General features: G+C 46.2%; 1 protein-coding gene and 1 long non-coding RNA gene across 2 annotated transcripts in view; one reads left to right on the top strand and one right to left on the bottom strand.

The window, feature by feature from the left end:
* WDFY2 (WD repeat and FYVE domain containing 2) overlaps positions 1–19,042 on the bottom strand; it is a 114,455-nt gene extending 95,413 nt beyond the window's left edge. The window contains exon 1 of the mRNA XM_006259868.4: positions 18,803–19,042. Coding sequence (XP_006259930.1) covers positions 18,803–18,939 — 137 coding nt within the window. The 5' untranslated portion in view covers positions 18,940–19,042. The remainder of the gene's footprint in view (positions 1–18,802) is intronic.
* Positions 19,043–19,199: 157 nt separating this feature from the next.
* Positions 19,200–23,319, top strand: part of LOC109284121 (uncharacterized) — a 16,760-nt gene continuing 12,640 nt past the window's right edge. The window contains exon 1 of the long non-coding RNA XR_002091459.2: positions 19,200–19,291. This is a non-coding gene — a long non-coding RNA (uncharacterized LOC109284121). The remainder of the gene's footprint in view (positions 19,292–23,319) is intronic.

The raw sequence follows: 23,319 nt of genomic DNA, 5'->3' as shown, positions 1-23,319 counted from the left end.
ACAGTTGCAGTAAATGAGAGAATTTGCTGTTTATGAAGTAGAATTCACCTCCCTGTATTCAGGGACTGAGTACCGTTAAGGCAACTACCCGAAAACCCTAGGTTTTGCAACTGTTTCTCTCATGGAACATACAATTACAGTGCCCTCCACCCCCAACCTTAATATAGTTGTGTTAATTTCTCCCCATCCTGCATCTACTTTGAAAAATCCAACAAGAGTAACCATTATCGATAACTATCTATTAATAACAGAAGTTACAGCTGCTTCCACACATCATAGAAAATTAGGGTTGGAAGGGACCTCAGGAGGTCACCTAGTTCAATTCCCTTCTCAAAGCAGGACCACCCTCAACTACATCATCCCAGCCAAGGCTTTATCTAGCCAGATCTTAAAAACCTTCAAAAGATGAAGCTTCTACAACCTTTCTGGATAACCCGTTTCAAGGTTTTACTACCCACTTGGGCTAAGTACAGACAGTCAAAAGGCTGAGGATAATTTGATTCAGTCTTTGCAGGTTAGTCTAAGCTGCAAAGATTGAACCAATAAGCAAATGCACAGGCATTCACTTTTGATTCAGGAAATGCAGCCACATGCCTGCTGTGGCTCAAGCCAGAAGCCGTGGGGTGCTACAGCACAGCTCTCTTGTATGTAGCCAGTATGGGTGGTGTGTTTGCTTTCTCTTTGTGCTGCCCCCAAGGTCTCTGGGATTTGCAGTCCACAATCACAGAAGCAGGACTCTACAGTGTTGCTCCTCTTCCTGCTTTTAGGTGCCTCTGGGATTTGTAGTCCACCTACACAGCCAGCACTAAGTAAACAGGGAAGGGCAGCTCCATACTTAAGAGAAGGGAAGTTTAACAGTGCCACCCCCCCACCCCCCCCCCCCCGACAGGATTTGCCTGAGGAGGCCAGTGAGCCAGCCCTCACTGCTCCAGCTAGGGGGCAGAGGGGCAGGGCTGGCACTGCACAGTGCTGAGGGACTCTGATTTAACTTGAACCAGGAAGGAGTCTGGGTCAGAATTTTCACAAAGCCGTTTGACCCAAATTGGTTAAGTCTGATACTACATTGAATCAGGTTTCTCTTAAACCAGTTTCAGCCATTTTGAAACTGGTTTAAGTGCAACGAACTTATATTCTGTTACAGGTTTGAATTAGTTTCTGATCACTTAAACCAGTTTATGTACAACTTCTTTCCCTAGCCCTAGAGAGAAAATTCTTCTTAATATCTAACCTAAATTTCCCTTGCTGCCTCCTTGTAATTTCAAATGCAAGGGAACTAAGTTTTCTTGGTGATACTGATCAAACTCTTCTTCTTTATGGCAGGAACTGCTGAATCTGCAAGATCAGTAGATTTCTTTGTACCTAAAGAAATGCACAGAATAGCTGAGCATTAAGGAAAGGTTTAAGGAGGCCTAGATATGCACTTCCAAAGCTCAATTCTAAATGTTGAGACAGACTAGTTTCCAAAAATGGGCTTACTGATGATGTGCTGGAATACAGTGCAGAGTACCCTCTTATTGCAATGATAAGGCACCCAATAAACTCCTCCAGGTTCAGGACACCAAGCAGAACTCCTCTCTCTGATTCTGGTTAAGACTTTCTCCCCAACTCTCTCACTGAAATGCACTTTCACATCAATGCAGCACGTCCTCTGGGAGACACTAAAATGGGCCTTTGTCACTAGGAGCATATGTTCATTACTGCTTGGAAGCCTGATTCAAAAGCATGATGCATTTATCTCTAGACATGCAAACTTCTGCAATTTGCCTGATTTTGGGGGCTTTGATCATGTTTAGCAAGTAGTCAGTTTCCTTGTGTGCATATACTCCCCTTTCTTTGTACATCTACAAAACACAAGGGGAGGGGGGAAAAAAAAAAAAAGGAAAGTTAATACCCTACCAGTTTTGGGGATGTTTGTAATTCAATGATATGAACACTAGAGGTTTTTAAAAAGCATGTAGATTACAAAGCTAAAAATACACACATTAATACTATCCATTCAAATATGCTTTACTCTTTTTCTTCCTCCCTATTTTAATACCCCCAGGTAGTCTCACTGACCAAAAATGTTTTTGAAAGCTTCTTATATTCCTAATCATTTTAGTTAGAAAATGACTCTTGATAGGAGAGGGGAAAAGTTCATGTGCACTGAAATATCAAAATTTAAATTTTCATAGATTCATAGATGTTAGGGTCGGAAGGGACCTCAATAGATCATCGAGTCCGACCCCCTGCATAAGCAGGAAAGAGTGCTGGGTCTAGATGACCCCAGCTAGATGCTCATCTAACCTCCTCTTGAAGACCCCCAGGGTAGGGGAGAGCACCACCTCCCTTGGGAGCCCGTTCCAGACCTTGGCCACTAAAACTGTGAAGAAGTTCTTCCTAATGTCCAATCTAAATCTGCTCTCTGCTAGCTTGTGGCTATTATTTCTTGTAATGGCCATTGTTTCTTGTATTTTCTTCCAGTAACCAAGACAAAGGTACCAATTACTTTGACTTGCTCTGTAGATGTTCAATTTAAATAACTTACAGGTGGGCATATTTACACATGCAATTAATGCACATGAATAAACTCTGAAACAATAAGCTCTAGAGTTTATTTGTGTGCAGCATGCTGGAGCAGCCCAGGTTGGCAGAGGATCAGGGGAGAGGTGGGGGCAGTCAGCCTGCCAGCCCAGGGCTGCTCCGACTGAGCTTCATGTGCTGCAAAGAGGGTGGCTGGGGCATGAGGGTGCTTCAGCGCAGGGACTGCATGCTGGCTAACCCTGCATTGAAGCACCCTGTGCCCCAGCCAGCCAGGGGACTGTCTACATGTGCACTGCTGCATATGAAAATACTGTGTAGCAGGGTAGTACCTGTATTTACTATGCAGTTTATTGTCTCGTATAGATGTGTCTGCAAAGTGCATACGTTTTACCTGCCAAATTGGTTTCTAAGCTTGAGTTACAGTGGTTTAATTACATTACCTCAATATCATAATGAGGCAAACAAGCACTTAAATTTTCCTCAGATTGGCTCTCACATACCCCACAGTTTACTGGTGAACCCCTTATGAGCAGACTGGTAATTCATTTAACCTTTGAAAAAAAAAAAAAGTGACACTTTTGTAACTCCTCTGTCATGATTAACTCTTGGTTATTAAGCTATTTACTTTGAGAATATATTTATACCAATAGGAAACTATCTAGAAGACCGACAGGAAGGGGGAAAATGGTTCAAGATAACATTTCTCAAGTGTTAAGGGACAAATCCAGAACTGCTGGCTGTGATGATTTAGTATAAGGTGGCAAAACTAAGAAAACTAGTTTTCATCTAGATAGAAAGGGGCCTGAGAACCCAAGAGATTCATGCACAGAATTGCTCAGCGTCAGAAGCAGTGGGAGATCTTTTAGGCAATGCAGGCAGAAAGACTTTAAAAAACAAAACAAAACAAAAAACAACAAAACAACCCCCCAAACAAGTCTTTCTTGTGAGTCTGTCTTCCTCCTAAATCAAGCAAAGCTTTTGATTTTAAGAAGGCTGTTGGGTCAGACTCCCAAGAAAGAGAGCCACAAGTGTCCAACTCACTCTGAAAAGTAAGAATGGACCTGAAAGGTAAGAATGGAGTGGGGTACTACACCCACTGTGTAGTAGGGTCTGGGGGTATTATTGTTAATCTGTGTAGATTAACAATAATACCATCTTAAAGAGGAGGAAAACTCTACCGTTTGTGAATGTGTCAGCTGATCTACCCTAACAGTTCTAGCAGTCTGCTTCTATCACATAACTGAATCTACACTGCAATGATTGGCCCCTGCATGAAACAGATGGTAAGTTATCCCAATTTAGCTTCCACTTACTACAGGAAACAGCAGACAAAACAGTTATACCCTGTTTTACCCGAATCTGCTAAGTCTCCCTTTGCATACTCTTAGAAGTAACATACTTATTTCACCTGTCTGTACCAATGATTCTCAACCAGGGTGGCATCCAATATTAGCACTATTAGGTATGCAAACACATGCATACAATTCACAGGATAAACTCAGGGATTTCAAATGGGAATCTACCGTGTCGAAAACATTATTGTGGTTTATTATTATTGTTGTGGTTGTTTAGAGTCCTTTGCAACAAAAGCATTGCTGTAGTGGTTTTTACTTTTTTGTCCATGGAAAAATAAGAGTTGGCATTTTTCAAGGGGTGCCTCATGTACAAGGAGTGTCTTGAGTCTAAAAAGTTCAAGAACCACTTAAATGGGAGAACTGAAAGAGTCCACCTAAGGATAAGTGAAGACACTTAATGGCTTGCTTGCACTTAATGGCTAGGGATACAAGTTACATATAAACCAGTTTAAGTGATCAGAAATTGGTTAAAACTAGTAACAGAACAGAAGTTCAGTGCATGTAAAAAAGTTTCAAAACTAGTTTAAGATAAACCTGGTTGAATGCAGAATCAGACTTAACTGATTGAGGTCAAACCGGTTTATGGAACTTCTGTCCCAGACCTCTTCCTGGTTCAAGTTAAATCACAGTCTGCCAGCATCCCAGGATGCTTTGTAGCCCTGGGCTGGGGCTGGGCAGTCTGCTGAAGCAGTGCAGGGCTGGGCCCGCCCCTCTGCTCTCTAGCCAGAGCAGTGAGGGCTGGCTGACAAGAGGATTTGGGGGGGGGGGGGGGTGGAACCTGGCTGGGGATGCAGTCTGGTCTGCCTGGTGAAGGCAGAGCCCTGCCAGACTTTTCCCCACTGGAGTGGAGGTGGTGGGAGTATGGGACAGCAGGCTCAAGCAGAGAAGGGAGGGAGGGAAGGAGAGGGATTAAACCCTCTGCCTCCCCCCGTTTCACCTGAGGTGTTGCCCGGGGCCCCCGGCTGGCCATGTCCCCTGCCACTCAGAGGCAAACCTGGCAAAGGCTGCTTCCCCCATCCCCCTCCAGACACCTTGGCAGGGGTCCCTGCCCCCCCCCCCCCATCATACTCAGCGGCCACCCTCCTCCCAGCTCAGCTTCCCTCCAGCTTTCTGGCCACTGTGGAAGAGAAGGGATGGCTCGCCCTAGCACCCTGCAACTTCTAGCCTGAGCCACTGCAGACATGTGGCTTCATTTCTGGAATCAAAAATGAATGTCTATTCACTTGCTTTTCAGTTCAATCTAGGCATGTTAGACTAATCTGCAAAGACCGAATCAATCCACGCTTGGGTTTTTTGAATGTCTGTTCTTCACCGATAAAAACAGAAAAAGGGACAAAGCATAGGTTAACTTCAAAGCTGTGACTGAAGTGTCTCACTAATCTAGCTTCCAGATATTTCCCAGAGAACATCTCATCTTTCTGACATTCACTGAAGACAAAAGCAAACAAAACAAAAATGAAAACAAAAAGCAAGCTTTACAAGATTGATTACTGCAGATCTGCCTTTATCTGTGACCCCATCCTGAGGATCCTTTATTGTAGATGCTTTTAGTTCACTTCACGTGACAAAGTAAGCTACCCCCAAAACTTCACCTCTGTGGTATCAGGGAACGTAGATCTTCATAAAGTCCACCCCTGTCTGGTCCCACCTGTAATCTAGGTTAAAATAGGAGAGGCTTTCACATGTTCAACCCAGTCATTCTTGAAATGCTTATTTATGCTGGGACATGCACAAATAGGTATAAACTGGTTATGAATCACTTTAGGCTGGAAATTTGTAGTAAACCATCAGGCCAGCAAAATTCTGAAACAGCCTTCCAATAAACACTGGAGGCAAAAAGTCTTACTATCCATCTTAAAGACAAAGCTTTCCCAGTTCAAGGAGCCGATGTGAAGCCTGCTGGAAAGGAGACTGAAATCAGTAGGCTTCTACAGACGTGCCGGGAGCCTGCTCCGATGTGCCGGAAATCCAGCACATCAAAGCAGACTCGATTAATTAGGTCTGCTGGAGCATGAAGACTGCCATGCTCTGACAGCCTTCCGTGTCATGAGCATCAGTGACCCTCTGCATCTCTGCACTGAAAAAATGGCAGCGGGGCGCTTTGAAATAAAACACGTTTGATGAGCTTTAGTTCAAAGCACCCCACCACCATTTTTCCAGCACGGGGATGCTGATATGTGATGCATGGGCACTTTTAATTAGCGAGGCTCTCTAATTAAAGCACTTGGTGCCGCATCCCAAAACATGTTTAAAATGACCTTCAGAAGGTGTTTTACTATATGTAGGATGGGAAAGGAAACTAAGAACACACCCAAGAGATTGCCCGGCAGAAGGACCAAGTGATAGTGAGTGATATCTACAGGAAAACAAGCATGAGATTCCATATGCTGGCACAAAGTGTTCAAAGCAAGGAAGGAAGCAAACTCCAGCCTATTTCCTTAACTATTATAGAAGTTTTGTTGTGCCATTTGAAAAAGCTTTAAGGCAGAGAATGAAAGCATCCAACAACCAGGTTTACTTATCATTCTTCCTTTGCCTTATTTTGTATTAGACTAGTGTTGTAGCTGCAGAACTGAAAGCTTCCCTTCTTCCCCTTTAAGCACTCACCAAGTCCAATGCATTACAAATTACATAAATAGTTTGAATGAAGGAAAAGGGATAAAGGCAAACACAAGACTTCTCTTAGCCACGGTTCTAAGAATCAAAATTGTATCCTGCCAAAAAAAACACTACCCTCAGTTCTAGCCAACAAAGGTACCCTCAGTTCCCTTTTCTGTCAAGCATAAGCCTGGTTCAATTGCAGTTACATTTTTGATATTCCTTATCCTCTTTTAAGCTAAGGTAAACATCCTAGCACAAAAGCATGATTAGAATTTATTGCAGATTGAAAAAATCAATATGAAAAGTTTACCACAGGACCTTTAAATACTAGTCAGATGCCTAGTGCATCTGTAATCATGTGCCTGGTTATTATAACTTAATTATAAATTATTAGGAACTAAAACTAGAATTATTAAGCCTGCACTAAGCAATGGACAGACGAGACAAAGCAGACTATACCTTAAGTCACAAGGAAGATTCTCTCACATGCTTATGGACTCTTCCGACGCCGAACAATTAATTTCCCTCTCAACATTGATATTATTTGTACCCATGATGAATTAGAAGACTGGGTTGGTGAAAAGCAGCAAGCCTGCTCACTTCAGAAGAGTAATAACAGACTTTTCCATATAGCAGAGAACTCTGCAGTTTAGTGCTGAAAAAGCCTGCTACATACAATAACTCCAACTGAAGATACTGCCTTGCAAAGTTGCTTATTCACTGATGTTCCTCTATCAGGCTGGGCAAAAAAAAAAAAAAGAAAAAAAAAGAAACCCTTAGCTCTTCCTTTTTAACAACACTTTAGAGTAAGAATAGACACTTACACCTAACATCATTTAGAACACCTCACTAAACTTGCCAAGTAAAACAGAAGTGGTAGACTTGCCATGTTTTTTTTATACAGAAGAAAAAAACCCATGCTTTAACACTATATTCCCTGGGCACATCCAGATGAGCGCTCACATGCCTCTTGCCCCGCCTCAAACCCCTTTGTCCGGCTTTGCACTGGAGTAGGTCACACGGCTCTGGGAGGCGCGCACAGGAGCCGCACCTCCTGGAGCTGTGTGACCCACTCCAGTGCAAGCCACACTAGAGAGCCACATGGGGTTGTGCCAGGTCCTCACCCCCCTGCAGGCATGGAGGGACAGAGGCGGGATGCGGCATGTCACCGGCCTTGGGGCCCATCTGCTGCGTGCCGGGCCCAGCGGCCCCTCTGCCACCAGGCCAGGCCAGACCAATGGCAGCAAGACTTGGTGCAGCATGCGGTCCCTGCGTGCTGGGCCCAGCTGGGTCCTGCTGTCCTTGGGGCTGCTCTGCCGCCCAGCCAGGCTATTCCTATAGCGGCAGGACCTGACCTAGCCTGGCGCACGGGGACCGCGTGGAGCTGAGACGGGTCCTGCGGGCCCTGGGGATACTCGTTTCACCCAGCTCTGCTGGGCCAGGTGGCACCAGCAGCCCCAGCTCAGCTGTGTGGTCCCCACACACTGGACCAGATCCTGCTGTTATATAACGGCCTGGCCGGGCGGCAGGACACAGCTGGGCCTGGCACGCAGGGACCATGTCCCGCACCAGGTCTTGCTGCCATGGCCCTGGCCTGGCCAGGCTGCAGAGGAGCCCCAGGACCTGGCTGGGCCCGGCACGCGGTCTTCGTGTGCTGAGCTGGGTCCTGCCACCACGAGACCAGCCCGGCTGGGCAGCAGAAGCAACCCCAGGGCCAGCAGGACCCAGCTGCTGCTGTGAAAGGTCAGTTACGGGCCCTGGGCGGGAGGGCTGGGGCCCTCCAGCATTCCATGCGCTGTGTGGGGAGCTGCATCCCATGGGGACCAGGGGACCCACCCCTCCTGAGCAGCACCCTCCCCCCACAAGGTCCCCCACACCCACAGTCCCCCCAGCAATCGCCCCACACCTACCCACAGATCAACCAGCCCACATCCCTCCACACACACCCACCTTCCCCCACACTCTTTTGCACCCCCTTCCTGCAAACACCACATCCCCCATCACATAGCCATCATGTGTGAAGAAAACCAAAAGCACACATCAACACGTAGGTTGTTAAAATTTATTTTTTCATGACGATAGAGACACTGGTAGGCTTCCAAACTGCTTTAACATTGTAAATATACCAATAAAGCATTTTGTGTGTGTGTACGTATATACATACGTACTGTGGAAGAACATGGATTTGGGGGTATTTTTAAAAATGGATTTGGGATGCTGCTGCAGCAGTCCAGCTGGCACAAGAGGTAGTGTGCCCAGGTACCAATGGCCGGGCACCAGAAGCTCCTGAGAGCGAGTAGCCCTGAGCCGTTTGCCAGGGCACCTTTTTGTATGGATGGGGCCAGGACAGGGCAGTTTTTAATATTGCTGGGGACAGTGCAGGTGCTGGCCCCAGGCTTTAGCTCTCCCTGGCTGCAGATCCAGGAGGAGCCAGGCAGGGTTATTTTGCCCCAAGTGGCACAATTTGCTCCACAACAAAGTGCATGTCCGAGTACATGCGCCAAGACAAAAAGTCCCGGCTCAAATTTGCACCACTTCTATTTGAGCTGCTGCAAGCACACATGTTTGCACGTGTGGATGTGCCCCCTGGGTGTATCTACACATGCAATGACCCCCAATGTAATAAACTCTGGCACAATTTGCACCAGAGTCAGCTGCTCCCAAGTGAAGTGTTTACATGTGCAACCAGGACTGCACCAACTCAAGCTGAGGTGAAGCAGCCCCACCTGGAAGGGGATCGGAGGGTGGGGGTGGTCAGCCCCAGACTCCAGTGTTGGGCAGCAGAGGGGCTGGCTGTGGTATGAGGGTGCTACAGTACAGGGGCTATCTGGCAGGCAGGCCCTGCACTGTGGCACCTTCATGCCACAGCCCAGCCCTGGTTACCATCCACAAATGCTTTGTGGTGGTGTAAATTATTCTGCCATAGGACAATACTCTCCTACAGCAGAGTTAGTCAATTTACTGTACTCTAATATGGGTGCATATGTAGATGGTGACATTTTATTGTGGAACTAATTGGTCAACTCTGCAGTAAAGTGCACATGTAAATGCATCCCCTATGTTTAAACAAATGCTAAGAGTGCTCTAGAAACTAAATAGTAGCTTGAGCTGAGAATAGCACATCTAAGGTGATCAGCAAGGAACCGTGTTTCAATGTTTAGCCATGGAAAAAAATGAAAGGATGCTATCATTCTCTGCCATAAGTTTTGTTAATAGTTAGGGAAATAGCTAAATCCAAGATCCTTTCCCATGTATGATAGCATGAAAACAGCTACATTATTCTGGCACCTAACTTTGCCTAAGCAAGGCTGCCATGGACACTGCAGCAGATCTCACTGAACCAGTGCGTGGGCATGTGCATTCCATTTGGCTGCAAAAAAAGTTGGATACATGGATGAAAGGGCCCCAGCTTAAAAAGCGTGTATTGAGTATACAGGAAAAATAGCCAAAGCTTTTAAGTGGCTTTTACAAATAAATCATCTCCCAGGATTTCTTCCAGAGATTACTCTGAATAGAAGGCAATAGTGCAGACAGGTTTTCTGCCAGGACCAGTTCCTTTCCTTAGGGTAGTGCCTTTTGTTCATAAATACTTTTGAGCTCTAAGGCACAGGAACAACTTACTTGCATTTCACTCAGCCATCTTCTCTCCTGTTTCTTTGCTCTACCTTTAAGGAGACACTTGAAGAAAAAGCTACTTTTCCTTTGAAGGATTGTGGCAGCTGTGAATAGAGGTTTACATAGGTAACGCTGCATTTCATTTTGGAGCACTCTGCTCTGCCACTTAGAAGTAGTTATATTAGTAATATAATATATGCTTAGAAGCATATATTACCATGCAAATAGAAACAGTTGCTGGGGAACTTATGAGTAGGTTGCTGGGGGAGCGCAAATTGTTGGAAGGGGTGCCACTAAAGAAATACAGGAAGAATCTGGCCCAATGAACAAGCTGCTCGTTCTTCCCCCCTTCTAAAAATTACTTACCTCAAGACCAACAGTGTAACCACTCTAAGGTCCCAGAAAGCCTACTGGAAATTGGTTCTTGGCCCACTGAGCCCAAACAAGACCAGGATCAGATATGGGAATTCACAGCATAGGACTTCCTTGCAAAGTAAAGCAGTCCAGAGGCAGCTTTCTATTGTGTGTTCATCATATGTGGCATTCTCCAGTTTGTTCCTACCCTAACAGACCAGCCTGAGGGAAGTATCCAGTGTCTTCAGAAAGGTTTAGAGGAGGGTTGGGCAAAATATGACCTATGGGCTGAGTCCAGCCTGCCAAGAGATTCTATCTGGCCTATGGCAGGTCCCTCGGCCCTGTCTGGTCCAGAGACAGGGGGTCAGCCCAGTCCGCGGCACATGAGGCTGACCCTGCCAACCCCACTCACACGGTGGCAGCCAGACTCAGCTTCCCGGCAGTCCCGGAGACTGTGGATATTTCAGGCTGCTGCTATTAATGTCACTGCCACCGCTAGACCCACCCTGACTGCCCAGACACCCTGGCCCATCCACCCCATACCCACTGCCAGGGTTAATGGACAGAGCAGGCAGGTGGGTTCTCCACAGAGACTGGCCGGGACCCCCACAGGTAGGGTGCGCTTGGCCGAGTGGATGAGACAGGGACGTGGGTGAGTGGGAAGCAGCATCTATACAGGGGATGGGGCTGATCTGCAATCTGGTACCCACATGTTTGTGCCCGCAGAACTAGAGCCCATTGCAGGGGGAGCAGGGAACAGATCATGGCTCTGCCACAGGTCCCAGCCTCGCACTCCAGCCCCACACTGTCACCACCCCACAACCCTGGCCCTGGCCATCCCTGTCCCAGGCACCGTGGCCTCATCCCACTTGCCAGGCTGAGCATGCCCTGCCTGTGAAGGTCCCAGCCAGTCTCTGTGGAGACACTGCCTATTCCATCTAGTGCTCCCAGCAGCGGGTGCTGGGCAAATAGGCCTGGAGCCAGATAGGATCAATCCCATCCCCTCCACCCCCAGGTCAGTGCCACCCCAAATCCCTCTGAAGAGGCATGGGTAAAATAAAACATCCTACCATATCTAGCCAATGTCTGAGTGAGGAGGGGGAGAGGTGGTATCCCTCTATTAATGTCAGGGAGACAAAGATTTGAGTTCCCAGCTAGTCTCACCAAGGATGAAAGGCACCAAGGCAGGAGTTTGACAGAGGTCTAAGATATGCTTCTTAGGGCTGTGTAAGCAGCCCTAATTGAAGTAAAGAAGGGCCAGAGAGGTTGTGCTCGGGAAGAGGGACAGTCAAAAATGAGATTCACAGGAAATTCAGGGTTGGTGCATGCCACTATTTAATAGCTGATCTAAAATAAAGCTGCCTTAAGCTGGCCTAATCAGGTGAAGGTTATATCAAGTAGTTATTTACCTTTCAAGATGACAGTAGAGCTATCCACGCACAGCCAAAGAATAATCCTTAAACCTCACACAGGAAAACAAAACAGACTAAGATACTTCCCCCACCCTGGGGCACCAGATGGCTATTCAGAGGCCCAGGCCACGCCCTCACTGCACAGCCACCCATCCACCCCTGCACCAGAACTTTAAGTCAAGTAGAAGACTCACTTAACACAAAGCACAAGAGCTTCCCCAAGAAAGCCTGCATTGATCTGCACCATGCAACAGCCACAGGATGACTGAAATGAGAAAGCGCTATGCATCTCTTGCACTTTGGCATTCATATAAAGCTTAGTGTCTCTTTTGGAGACCTGTTAGCTTATCACCAAAACTGAACAACTCACCTGGCTGTACTTCAACCCATGCCACCCCATTGTCCATGCATAAAAAAAATATCATGTGATATGCTAGAACATGTCACTTAACTGCGCACATTTTAAAACACAAACAAACACTCAGCAGGACTTCTCATGTGCTAATCCCCATTTCAATAGAGAAGTTATTTTTCTTGTGTTGACTTCAACATCTGGAAGATCTTCTGACCCTGAGCTACTGAGCCTCCTGCCCCCCCCCCCAGTCATTTCCCAGTATTCAGGCTTCTGCCACTGACCTCCACCCTAGTTCTTATTCCAAAATACTGATCAAGTTGTATTGCAGCAAGTTAGTTTAGTTTTAAGAAAGTCCCAAAGAATCCCAAAGATGTAGCCATAACAATAACCTTTTGTATCTGTAGCATTAGCTTCCTCATACATGAATGTGCAGGCGTGTACACACACACACGCCACTAATGACCAAGCTGCAGATTCTTATTTTAAAGTCCCTGAGGGCAAAGAGCTGCCATTTTTGTTCACCTGTAAAGCAGCATCACCACCTACAGCACTGAGCAAATAAATTACTACTATTACAGCAAGCTAGAGTGCGAATGCATATAAGCTTCTACAGAGTATTCAAACAGACAACAGTCAGTCAGATCTTATACCTGAGGCAGACATTTTATTGAGTTTTTGCTGCAAGCCAATCAGCTTACTAGTAAGTATCATTTTGACCGCAGACATGCATTCAGCTCTCAAGCTTACGCAAAATATGCCTCCTAGCTCATCTTCTCTTATTGCTCTGAACACAGCATCCAATTCCACAGACAATATTTCCCAGGTATAGATTTGTACAGGCAATATAGCCTGTCACTGTATGTCTGATTTCCTGATAAGAGATTCTAAATATTTAAGAGCTGGAAGGCCAAAATTTTAGTACTTCAAAAAGGCTTTTAAAAGAGAATGCTAAAAACAGCCCCAAATTACTCTGGTGAAATAAGGTATGGAAATCTCAATTTCTTCCTACAAAGAAATGTCCTTTGCCTTACATAAACTCCATCATGACTGCTAGCATATACATAATATAAGCCACGTATAAATGTGTTAACACTCGTATCATGCATACTTAAATTTAAAAAGCCAAACCAGGATATAAAACTGTAAAACAGACTTAACTACACAAATTAATTCTTTGGAATTCATTAATTAGGAATAAAAAGGTGGTCTAAACTCAGATCTCAGCTGCTTGGCATCTCCATGAACTGTAGAGCAAGACTGGGATCTTTAGCAACACCAGACTATACAATGGAGTAGGAAAGAAGGGAAGAATGGCCCTTTGCCATCCCAATTTAAAATATTGCCGAGCTACAGCATAAAATTATAATATTATAGCTCTGGAACAGACAACCTAGAAGTTGTCCATCTGTAGAAGTTTTCAAGAGGAGGTTAGACAGACACTTGATTAGGGTGATCTAGCCAGGGATGATCCTGCCTTGAGCAACTGGTTGGACTACATGACCTCAAGAAGTCCCTTCCAGCTCTACTTTTCTATGATTCTAAGGTAACTAAAAACTTAGCAGTATTCTTCTGGGTTCCAGCACTACTTTAAATGCATACACCAAAAAGACAGGATATGCAGAGGGTTGATAATTCAGTTACAGACAAAAGCATCTGTTCAGCTGCACTCTGATAACAGTCAAGGGGGATGTAATTCTCGACTGTACGATCTACATTTTTCAACATCAGATGTGGGAGCTTAAGGCATAGGACTTCCTTTCATACGAAGCACAGTTCAGAGAGTTCACAATTATGAAAATCAGCCAAGTTGTCTATACTAGCCAATTTCTAAACGTGTCCCACCACTATGCTAACAGCAGTTGAAGATGTTTAACAAGAGAAGTTACCCAGAACAGGTTACCTACGGAAGCTGTAGAATCTTCATCTTTGGAAACAGAATAGGCATTGGACAAGGTGATATTGACAAAGATGATCCTGTCCCAAGTAAGGAAACAAATCACACAACCTCCCAAGGCCCATTCCAGCCCTATTTTTCTAAACCAGGGAAGCAGATTCCAAGGCACCAGTCACCAGCTTTACCATCATACCATCCAGTGCCAATCATTTCGCTTTAAGGGTCAAAGCTCTGGCATCTCACCAACCAAGCCATGCCTGACTCAGGCTTTTATATGTTTAGACTTAGGCGGCTGTTAGATCCAGCAGCTTGTTTGTTGCCTGGCAGGGCAATGCAGAAAAAAGCTTGTACTGTAATCTTGTTCTTAGATCTTCACTTGGATGCATTAAAACATTCCTGGATAACTAACTGCCACTCCTACCACTTTCACCTGCCTGAACAGGTGTATTCACTACTTCAGGTAAAGAAGAGTTGGACATTTGTTCCTTACATATGGGTACTACACTGAAACCCACTGACCACAGATCGCTATTCTACACTTGAACGCAAGCAACTCAGGGTGGGGCAGAACGACCCTGATCTATTCAGAGGCAGGCAGGCATTAACACTGATGGTGGCTGGGTCCTTCTACCCACTACTGGAGCCTGTGCCACTCAACTGTGGCATAGTAGATGAGATCCCAACCCCCACCCCCACTCTGCCAGAGGGGCCAAGTGGCTGACTAATGTGGCACAATGCGAGTCCCCAGCCACTGAACACTATTGAAGACACTATTCTATGGGCTGGATCCAAAGGCTCTGCAAGCCAGATCCAGCCCACGGGCCATAGGTTGCCAACCCCTGCTTTAATTAATTTCACAAAAGTTGCAAAGCATCTCACATAAGCAATACATAGAACAGATTTGTCACATCAGCTGATTACACATCATTCATTAGACGGATGGCTCTCCACATCCAATATAAGGCTTTTTTTTGGCTTTGTTTTTTTAAATCACCATCAAAGATATTTAAGAAATCTCCTTATTTAGAGGCCAATACAGAATGAACCTTAATAAGGTTTCTTGCAGATGCTAAACTTAAGATGCAATTGGCCAGTTAATCACATCTTAACTAGTAACCCAACTACATTTTCATACAATGAATGGTGCAAAACACAAATGAACAAACCAACCCAGGAAGTACATAATAATTTTGTACACAGAAATGTACTCAAGATGTGTAATAATTTTGTGGCTGGTTTCCACTGAGCTTTAAGTTGAATGTGTGGCAGGGTGGCCCACACTGGGGTTTCCAGCTGGCCCTGGTGTGGTCACCACCTGTAAGAAATCACCAATTGTCAGATGGATACAGGACTGTATCAGGCTCAACCCAGCCCTGGTACAGTCCCAGATCCAGCTGGCTATCAGCTGATGGTCAGAGGGCTCTGGTTCTGCACCAGGGCTGGTTTAAGCCCCAGTGTGGTCTAATCGTTGGCTGGCAGGAACCACACTGGGGCCAGTTCAAGACTAGGCATAGTTCCCCAAAGCAAGCCAACAATTAGCTGATTGTCAGGTACTTGGCTTTCAACTTGCTGGTGCAAGGGGAGCCCAAGATCATGATTCTGGGCTCCCCCTGCACTGGCAAGTAGGGTGGAGTTGGGGGTCCAACCCCCAATCCCAAATCTTGCCATGCACATATGGCATGACAGGAATTGCGATTGTTGGGATTAGATCTTGTCATGCCTTTAAATTAGGCTGTACCTGTCAGTGGACTAAGATAATAAAAGGTAGTGTTTTTAAAAGTAAAAAAATAGGATAGGCATCTGACGGGGGAAGGGGGGGGGGGGGTCGGACTTGATCATCTGTTGAGGTCCTTTCTGACCCTAGCATCTATGAAAAAACAGTCATATCACTCGGAGCTTTCCCAAGCCATGCTCTTGCTTTAGAATAGCCAGAAGGCTTCAAGTTCTCCTCCCAATTTACTATTCCCTCCAAATAAAATTCAAAACACTTTTGTTGGGAAGAGGTTAACTACTGAAACAAAACACTATTGCCGCTACAAATCCAGACATCAGTGCCTAGTTATATAAATCCTCTTCTATCTAAAGTACTAACCGCAGGAAAATTGCCTGAAGGATTTCAGACGCAAACACTTAAGGATTGTGAACCGGTTTTCTTAGTGGCTTGAAACAAAAGATAGTTAGAAGCTAGGGGTTTCCAAATTAAATCATGTCTGATTTCCCTAAATCCAGTCTGTATTGCCAACATCTCACTAGCAATAGGCAGGCTCCATTATCTTTTGCTATACCAATTAAAGTAAAAGATTTCTTGACAAGAATCTGCAGATTTCTGTTTTGCTATGGGCTCATTCAGGCCACAGTCTCAATTATTAGTGCAGCTAAGGGAGAACTTATGCTGACTACTTCCCTGCATAGAACCTACCCCACAGGGTCAGGTTACTATTCTTCATGCTTTGCATAGGTTAAGCAGTAATACAAGAAAAAAAGTAGATGCTTCATCCTCCTTGTTAAGGGGAGAGTATATTACATTTCTTTCTATTAAAAATTAATGGAATTAATGTTTGAGAAGTACTTTCTTACAGATCAAGTTTAATCATTCCAGCCAATTACCATGGACCAAGCCTGTATACCCAACTGTACTCAACTTGGATGACAGCAGATTTTGGCCATAATGCTTCTCAAAGCAAATATGACATTTTCTGTCACTATCAGTTCCATCTGTCACCCGACTATAAGCAAGGGGCTTTTTTCTTCATACCAGACACTAAGGCTTACTATAGCCCAGCACTTAAATGAATGTATATTACATTTTGCATGGTTTGTGCATCTAACACGGAGCCAGAAACTATGATTATAATAAGGACTAAGACGCAAAATAAAAGCGCTAGTTTGCAGACTGGAGTACCCAGATACAAGCAGACACTCTTTAGTGACAACACTGAGCTAATAAGGTCTGCAGAAAGTATCTGATTAGTCTCAAAGGCTGGTATACTCACTTGGTAACACTGAAGCATCTTTCTTAGGCACATACACTGCATGATTTCTACTTGAGTGATGCTACATGGAAGGGCCATTTCATGGTCTCCAATTCAGACTAAGATAACTTTCATTTTAAGGGACAGCACCTCTTTAGCAAGATGCCTTTAAAAAAAAAAATATATATATATATATATATTTTCTAGTTATATATAACTAGAATTATTAAGAATTATTAATTATTAAGAATTATTATATTTATATATTTATTAATAAATATATATATTTTCTAGTTATATATAACTAGAATTATTAAGAATTATTAATTATTAAGATTATATATATATATTTATTATTAATAAATATAATTTTTTTTTTTTTTTTTTACGTGCAGGAGGGCATGCACCAACTGAAATAAAACAAAAGCATAATAACTGCCATTTGCTGGATCAGACCATAGGTCCATCTTGCCCAGTAGCTTGTGTCACACTGCAGGTAGTGCAAGGGAGAGTGACCTGCTATGACAAGGAACCAGAGCTCTGGGTTGAGGTGATCTCTTTTGAGTGTGCCTAAAAGCTTGCAAATAAAGACTTTTTTTTTTTTTTTTTGCAGATATCTAATTGGTCTAATAAAAGATATCACCTCATCCCAGAGTTCTGATTCCTTTTGCTTGTAGACCAATACAGCTATCTGTTCCCCTGGGTATGACCTGGGTATGACCAAGGTCCCCCTCCCCCCTGTTCCTCTCCCACTTGCAGCCTCCAGCATTTCAGGTCTAGGAAGTTCTGATTCAGAGGTCTTGTCCCTAACTCCCCTGGGTGACAGAGTGGTAGAGAGTGGATGAAGGAAGAGAGAGAGAGAACTGGGTATGATCAGGGTTGGGTTTTTTTGCCCTGCTGTCCCTCTCTCACTTGCAGCCTCCAGCATTAAAAGTCTAACAAGCTCCGATTCAGTTCCTCAACTCCCATGCTCAATAGCTATGGATATCCCTTTCCACCAAGAATTTGTGCAATCCCTTTTTGAATCTGGCTACACCATCAGTTGCCACCACAACTCGTGGCAACGAATGCCACCCTTTAATGACATGCTGTATGAAAAATAACTTATTTTTGTTAGTTTTTAAACGTATTACCTGCTTGTTTCATTTGGTGACCCCTAGCTCACATCTTGCGCAAGACAGCCAACAGTCAATTCCTCTTTACTTTCTCCTCCCCAGTGAGTATTCTAGAAACCCTCACCGCACCCCCCTTTCAAGCAGCTCTGCTAAACAGAGTGGGCCTCCCTCTGCAGTCCTCTTGTGGAAGCCCCTCCAAACCGCCCATCATTCTCAGTGCCCTCCTCTGGGCTTTCAGCCTTAACTCTTGCAGGCTGACTCCTGCTTTTATCAGGTCTCTCCCCACCCACTGTGGGGGGACGGGGGTAGAGGACCTGAGTTCCCCCCAACCACCTGCACCCGCCTGAGCATAACAAGGCTGCAGAGGCTTCAGCAACTGCGCCAGCTGAGGCAGGGTCGGGATCGGGGCTGATGTGCGACTGCTCCGAGAGGAGCCACGAAGAAACGCTTCTTTCTCCCGCGGGCCGGGCCCAGCCGGGCCCGGCTGCAGCGCCCGGAGCCGAGCAGCGTGCGGGCCCACCCCGCGCAGCCTCTGCTCTCGCACCGCACCACTGGCCGGGGCGGGCCGGGGCAGCGCCAGGACCCGCACACGCCCGGCGCCGGTACCTGTCCTCGGAGACGCTGATGACGCCGTCCTCCTTGGGCACGATCGCTGCCATGTTCACCACGTCGTGTGAGCCCTCCACCACGCCCAACAGGACGGGCTTGCGGGTCAGCGCCTGGGGCTGGGGGTCGGCAGCCATGGGCGACAACGAGCGAGGAGCGAAAACCGGCAGCAACGACGCCTGTTTCGGTGCGCTGCGCCCCGCGCCAGGGCGGCCTCCTGCAGCGCAGCGCACACCCCGCCCCCCCGGCCGGGCCAATGGGGCAGCTGCGCTTCCGGGAGCCCCGCCCCTCCACCGCGCATGCTCAGGTCCAACCCACACACCACCTGTATCCCGGGGGCTCGGAACGTTTGGGTGGTTTGTGCGCAGGCGCGGGGGGAGCGCGCGGGGGGAGCGCCCGGGGGAAGTTCCTGCTGGGAAGGGCGAGCCCGAGTCCAGTCTCGCTCCTTGCTGCAGGCGGTGGGTTTTGCTTCTAGGTCTGCGGGGGAAGGTGAGCAAAGGGCGCAGCTTTGGTGCTCCCGGTCAGAGTAAGAATTAAGGGGGAGCTGAGCCCCCTCCATAAGAGACGAGACCCCCCTGTAGGATTTGAGAATCATAACCTGGCGGGGTTTCCAATCGGATTGCTTCTTCTCAGGGGCTTCATCAATGAACCGGTTTAATTTATTTGTTGCAGACCCCACAAGAATGCAAGTGTAATTCGAGCCCTGCTCGCACAGCCCCTGTTGCTGTAGTACCTGGCCTGGCTTTTGCAACCCGTGGCTCTCAATCTGCCTTCTGGATCTATTCAAACCACCTTCTTCACGCCTCTGAGGGGGCTTCCCCTTCCCCCTCCCTAGGCCTTTGCATTTCAATTCCCTTCAATCCCTGCTTTCCATTGACAGCCCTTGAGGGAGAAGGTGGTTGCCTCTAAGGTCTCATGGACTAAGATCAAGTGTAGTCCCTGCACTGGTGCGTTACCCCAACCAAGATGGCTTTAAATGGTAATGTGTAGTGGAGGGTGCACCTGTCCAATGCGCTGCAGACAGGGCGCCCTGTGAGTCTTGTAATTAGCTCCCCCCTGGTCAGTGTCCAGTGGGAGGATCTCAGCTACAAGCCTACTTTACTGAAAAGGGGGACTCCTTCCTAGCTTGCTCCTGTGACCTTTGGTTAAGGGCAAGTGAGACTCCGGGGCATTTGAAATCCAAAACTCTGGGTTTGCGCCTGCACATAGGATGCCCACCGATGGATTTGGGAGTATCTGAAGCCCCAGGCTGAAAAGTGTGGGCTGGAGGAAACTTGCCTGTTGTAATGCCACATATGGTGTTTGAATGATTGAGCGTTGCTCAGTCGAGAGCATTCGGAACTGATTTGCCTAATTTGTCCTGGAATACAAAAATATTTCCAAAAAAAAAAAAAAATCCTGCCTCTGAGCCAGTCAGAGCAGCCATTCTTCATCAGGGTGCCTTGAAATCCTTCCTTGGGAGGCCAGGCAGCATTCCTTGTTAGGTGCACAAGCACAATTCACAAGCTAAACCCAAAGATTTCAAACAGGAATCCACAGTTAAAAATATTCAGAGGGTTTTTTTGTGGGGGTTTTTGCAATGGAATTTTCTGAGGAGTGGCTGCAGTTTAATGCGGGATGCCTCAAGTCAAAACAATGTTGAGAACCACAAAGTTAGAGGTATATAAGAGGCAAAGATATCTTTTGTAGGGTGAGCTGCATGGTTTGGACAGACTTAGATGAGCTTTCAAATACAATGCGTTCTTTTTCATGTGTGGCATTCAAAAGCTTGTCCAAGTCTATCCCAAATGTGCAGTTGGTCCAATAAAAGATATCATCCATAAAAATCTTTGCCTCTTACAAGGCAGGGATGGTCCTAGGATTTACTGTACCACCACTATTACATCACTCCAACAGTTAAAGACGTAACTAGCCATGTTAGTCAGAAATCAGAAGGCAGGGCAAGGTGGCAAAGGCTAAATGGTTCAGAGGAACATAAGGATCTGACAAAGCAAGGTGTCACCTACAAAAGCTTATGCTTCTCCTAACCTGTTCGCCTGTAAGGTGCCATCCTACCATACCTCCTGTCTGAACCAGTTAGTTTCTAAAGCAGTGGTGCTCAACCTTTTTAAATTCAAGGCACCTCTCCATAACTTTTCTAAATTTAGTGGTGGCACAATTGAGAACCACTTTTGTGTTGCCTTAGCTCACCAGAGATCCCACTTTTCTCTGATTTAAAAAAAAAATTCCCAATTTTTGGTTAAAGAAAAGAAACCCCAAATCCACATTTTTCCATGATTAAAGTGAAACAAACACCACTGATATATATATAGTGGTGTTTCATTTTAATGGCAAAAATGTGTATTTGGGGCTACTTTTTTTAACCAAAAATTGGGGGGGGAGGGGGGTAAATCTGAGAAAACCAGGATCCTTGCTTATCGCAGCTTTAGCTCAGGTTCTCAACCAGGGTGTTGCCTCTACCACAGCCAGATGAAAGTAATAAATCTAATGCAGGCAGGAGAATCTGCTCCTATTGCAGTCCTTCCCAGTCTGAACCTACATGCTCCTCCCAGACACACTGATGCGCTGGACAATTTCACCCGGTTGCAGCAGTGGTGCCCATAGTGGGAGCACCTTTACTGTACACCTGACTGCGTCTTGTGTAACCCTGGTGGAGAACCGCTGCCCACTCAAAAAACCTCTCTTGCCTTCTGCCTGGCATTAACTAATACAGCTAACAACCACTCTAGTCTGAATGGAGAGAGGGATGGAGTAAGAGCCCCTAGACCAAATTTACATGTTGTGGATCTGTTTTCACTGAGATGAGCTCCTTGAGCCAATGCCCATCTGCTTTACAGCCAAATTCTGTTTGTGTAGTAACACCAAAATGCCCCCCTGCACAGAGGAACGGCTGGCTACTTTATGTAACCGTATCTATGATATTGTGGTAATCAGAAGCTGAAGTAAAACTTTAGCTGGTTGTCTTCTGCAATATTGACAGTTGGTATATGTAGTGAGAGAACTTTATAGAGCTACACTATTTTCATACATATTTACTTAGATGTCTTACACACATTACATCAAAAATAATTTTAAAATATCATCTCGTAGGAAAGGCAGCAAGAGGGCACAGCAGCCCCCCTGGCTCTCCAGGGACCTAGCAGACCTCCTGAGGCTAAAAAGAAAGGCCTACAAAAGATGGAGGATGGGAGTCACCTCCAAGGAGGATTATTCTGCACTGGCCCGGTCCTGTAGGGAGAATACCAGGAAAGCCAAGGCTGCAACTGAACTCCAACTAGCTTTGAGCATCAAGGACAACAAAAAGTCCTTTTTCAGATATGTGGGGAGCCAGAGGAAAAGCAGGGGTGACATTGGACCCCTGCTGAACCAGATGGGGCAATTGACAACTGACGCCCAGGAAAAAGCCAACCTATTAAATAGGTACTTTGCGTCGGTCTTTCATCAGTCCCATGGGACGCCCATGCCCGCTACGGGACAGGGAAGTCTGGGTGAGGGTGATCCCCTGCCCTTCATTGATGCTGACTTCGTGAAGGAACATCTTGATAAGCTGGATACATTCAAGTCAGCCGGCCCTGACAATCTTCACCCCAGGGTACTCAAGGAGCTGGCGAGCATCATAGCGCAGCCTCTAGCGCTGATCTTTGAAAACTCTTGGTGCTTTGGTGTAGTGCCCAAAGACTGGAAGAAGGCCAATGTGGTGCCTATCTTCAAGAAAGGGAGGAAAGTGGATCTGGCTAACTATAGGCCCATTAGCCTGACTTCTATCCCAGGGAAGATCTTAGAAAAGTTTATTAAAGAGGCCATCCTTAATGGACTGGCCGACGCCAACATCTTAAGGGATAGCCAGCACGGGTTTGTTGTGGGCAGGTCTTGCTTGACTAATCCCATTTCCTTCTACGACCAGGTGACCTATCACCTGGACAAGGGAGAAGAGATTGATGTCATATATCTTGACTTCAAAAAAGCCTTTGACCTGGTTTCCCATGATCGCCTCTTGGAGAAACTGGCCAATTGTCGCCTTGGGTCCTCCACGATCCACTGGCTGGAAAATTGGCTCCGTGGTCGGACCCAGAGGGTAGTAATTGATGGAAGTCACTCATCGTGGTGTCCTGTGACCAGTGGGGTCCCCCAAGGCTCTGTCCTTGGACCCATACTGTTCAACATCTTCATTAATGATGTGGACACTGGAGTTAGAAGCGGACTGGCCAAGTTCACCGATGACACCAAACTTTGGGGAAAAGCATCCACACCAGAAGACAGGCGGATGATCCAGGCTGATCTGGACAGGCTCAGCAAGTGGGCGGACGAGAATCTGATGGTGTTCAACGCCGATAAATGCAAGGTTCTCCACCTTGGGAAGAAAAACCCACAGCATCCTTATAGGCTCGGCAGTGCTATGTTGGCTAGCACTATGGAAGAAAGAGACTTGGGGGTTATCATTGAACACAAGATGAACATGAGCCTGCAATGCGATGCTGCAGCTAGTAAAGCGACCAAAACGCTGGCTTGCATCCATA

The sequence above is a fragment of the Alligator mississippiensis genome, chromosome 1 (genome assembly GCF_030867095.1).
Source record: "Alligator mississippiensis isolate rAllMis1 chromosome 1, rAllMis1, whole genome shotgun sequence".
Lineage (NCBI taxonomy): Eukaryota > Metazoa > Chordata > Crocodylia > Alligatoridae > Alligator > Alligator mississippiensis.
The sequence above is the reverse complement of the archived record's forward strand: the minus strand, read 5'-3'. Positions and strand labels throughout refer to the sequence as shown.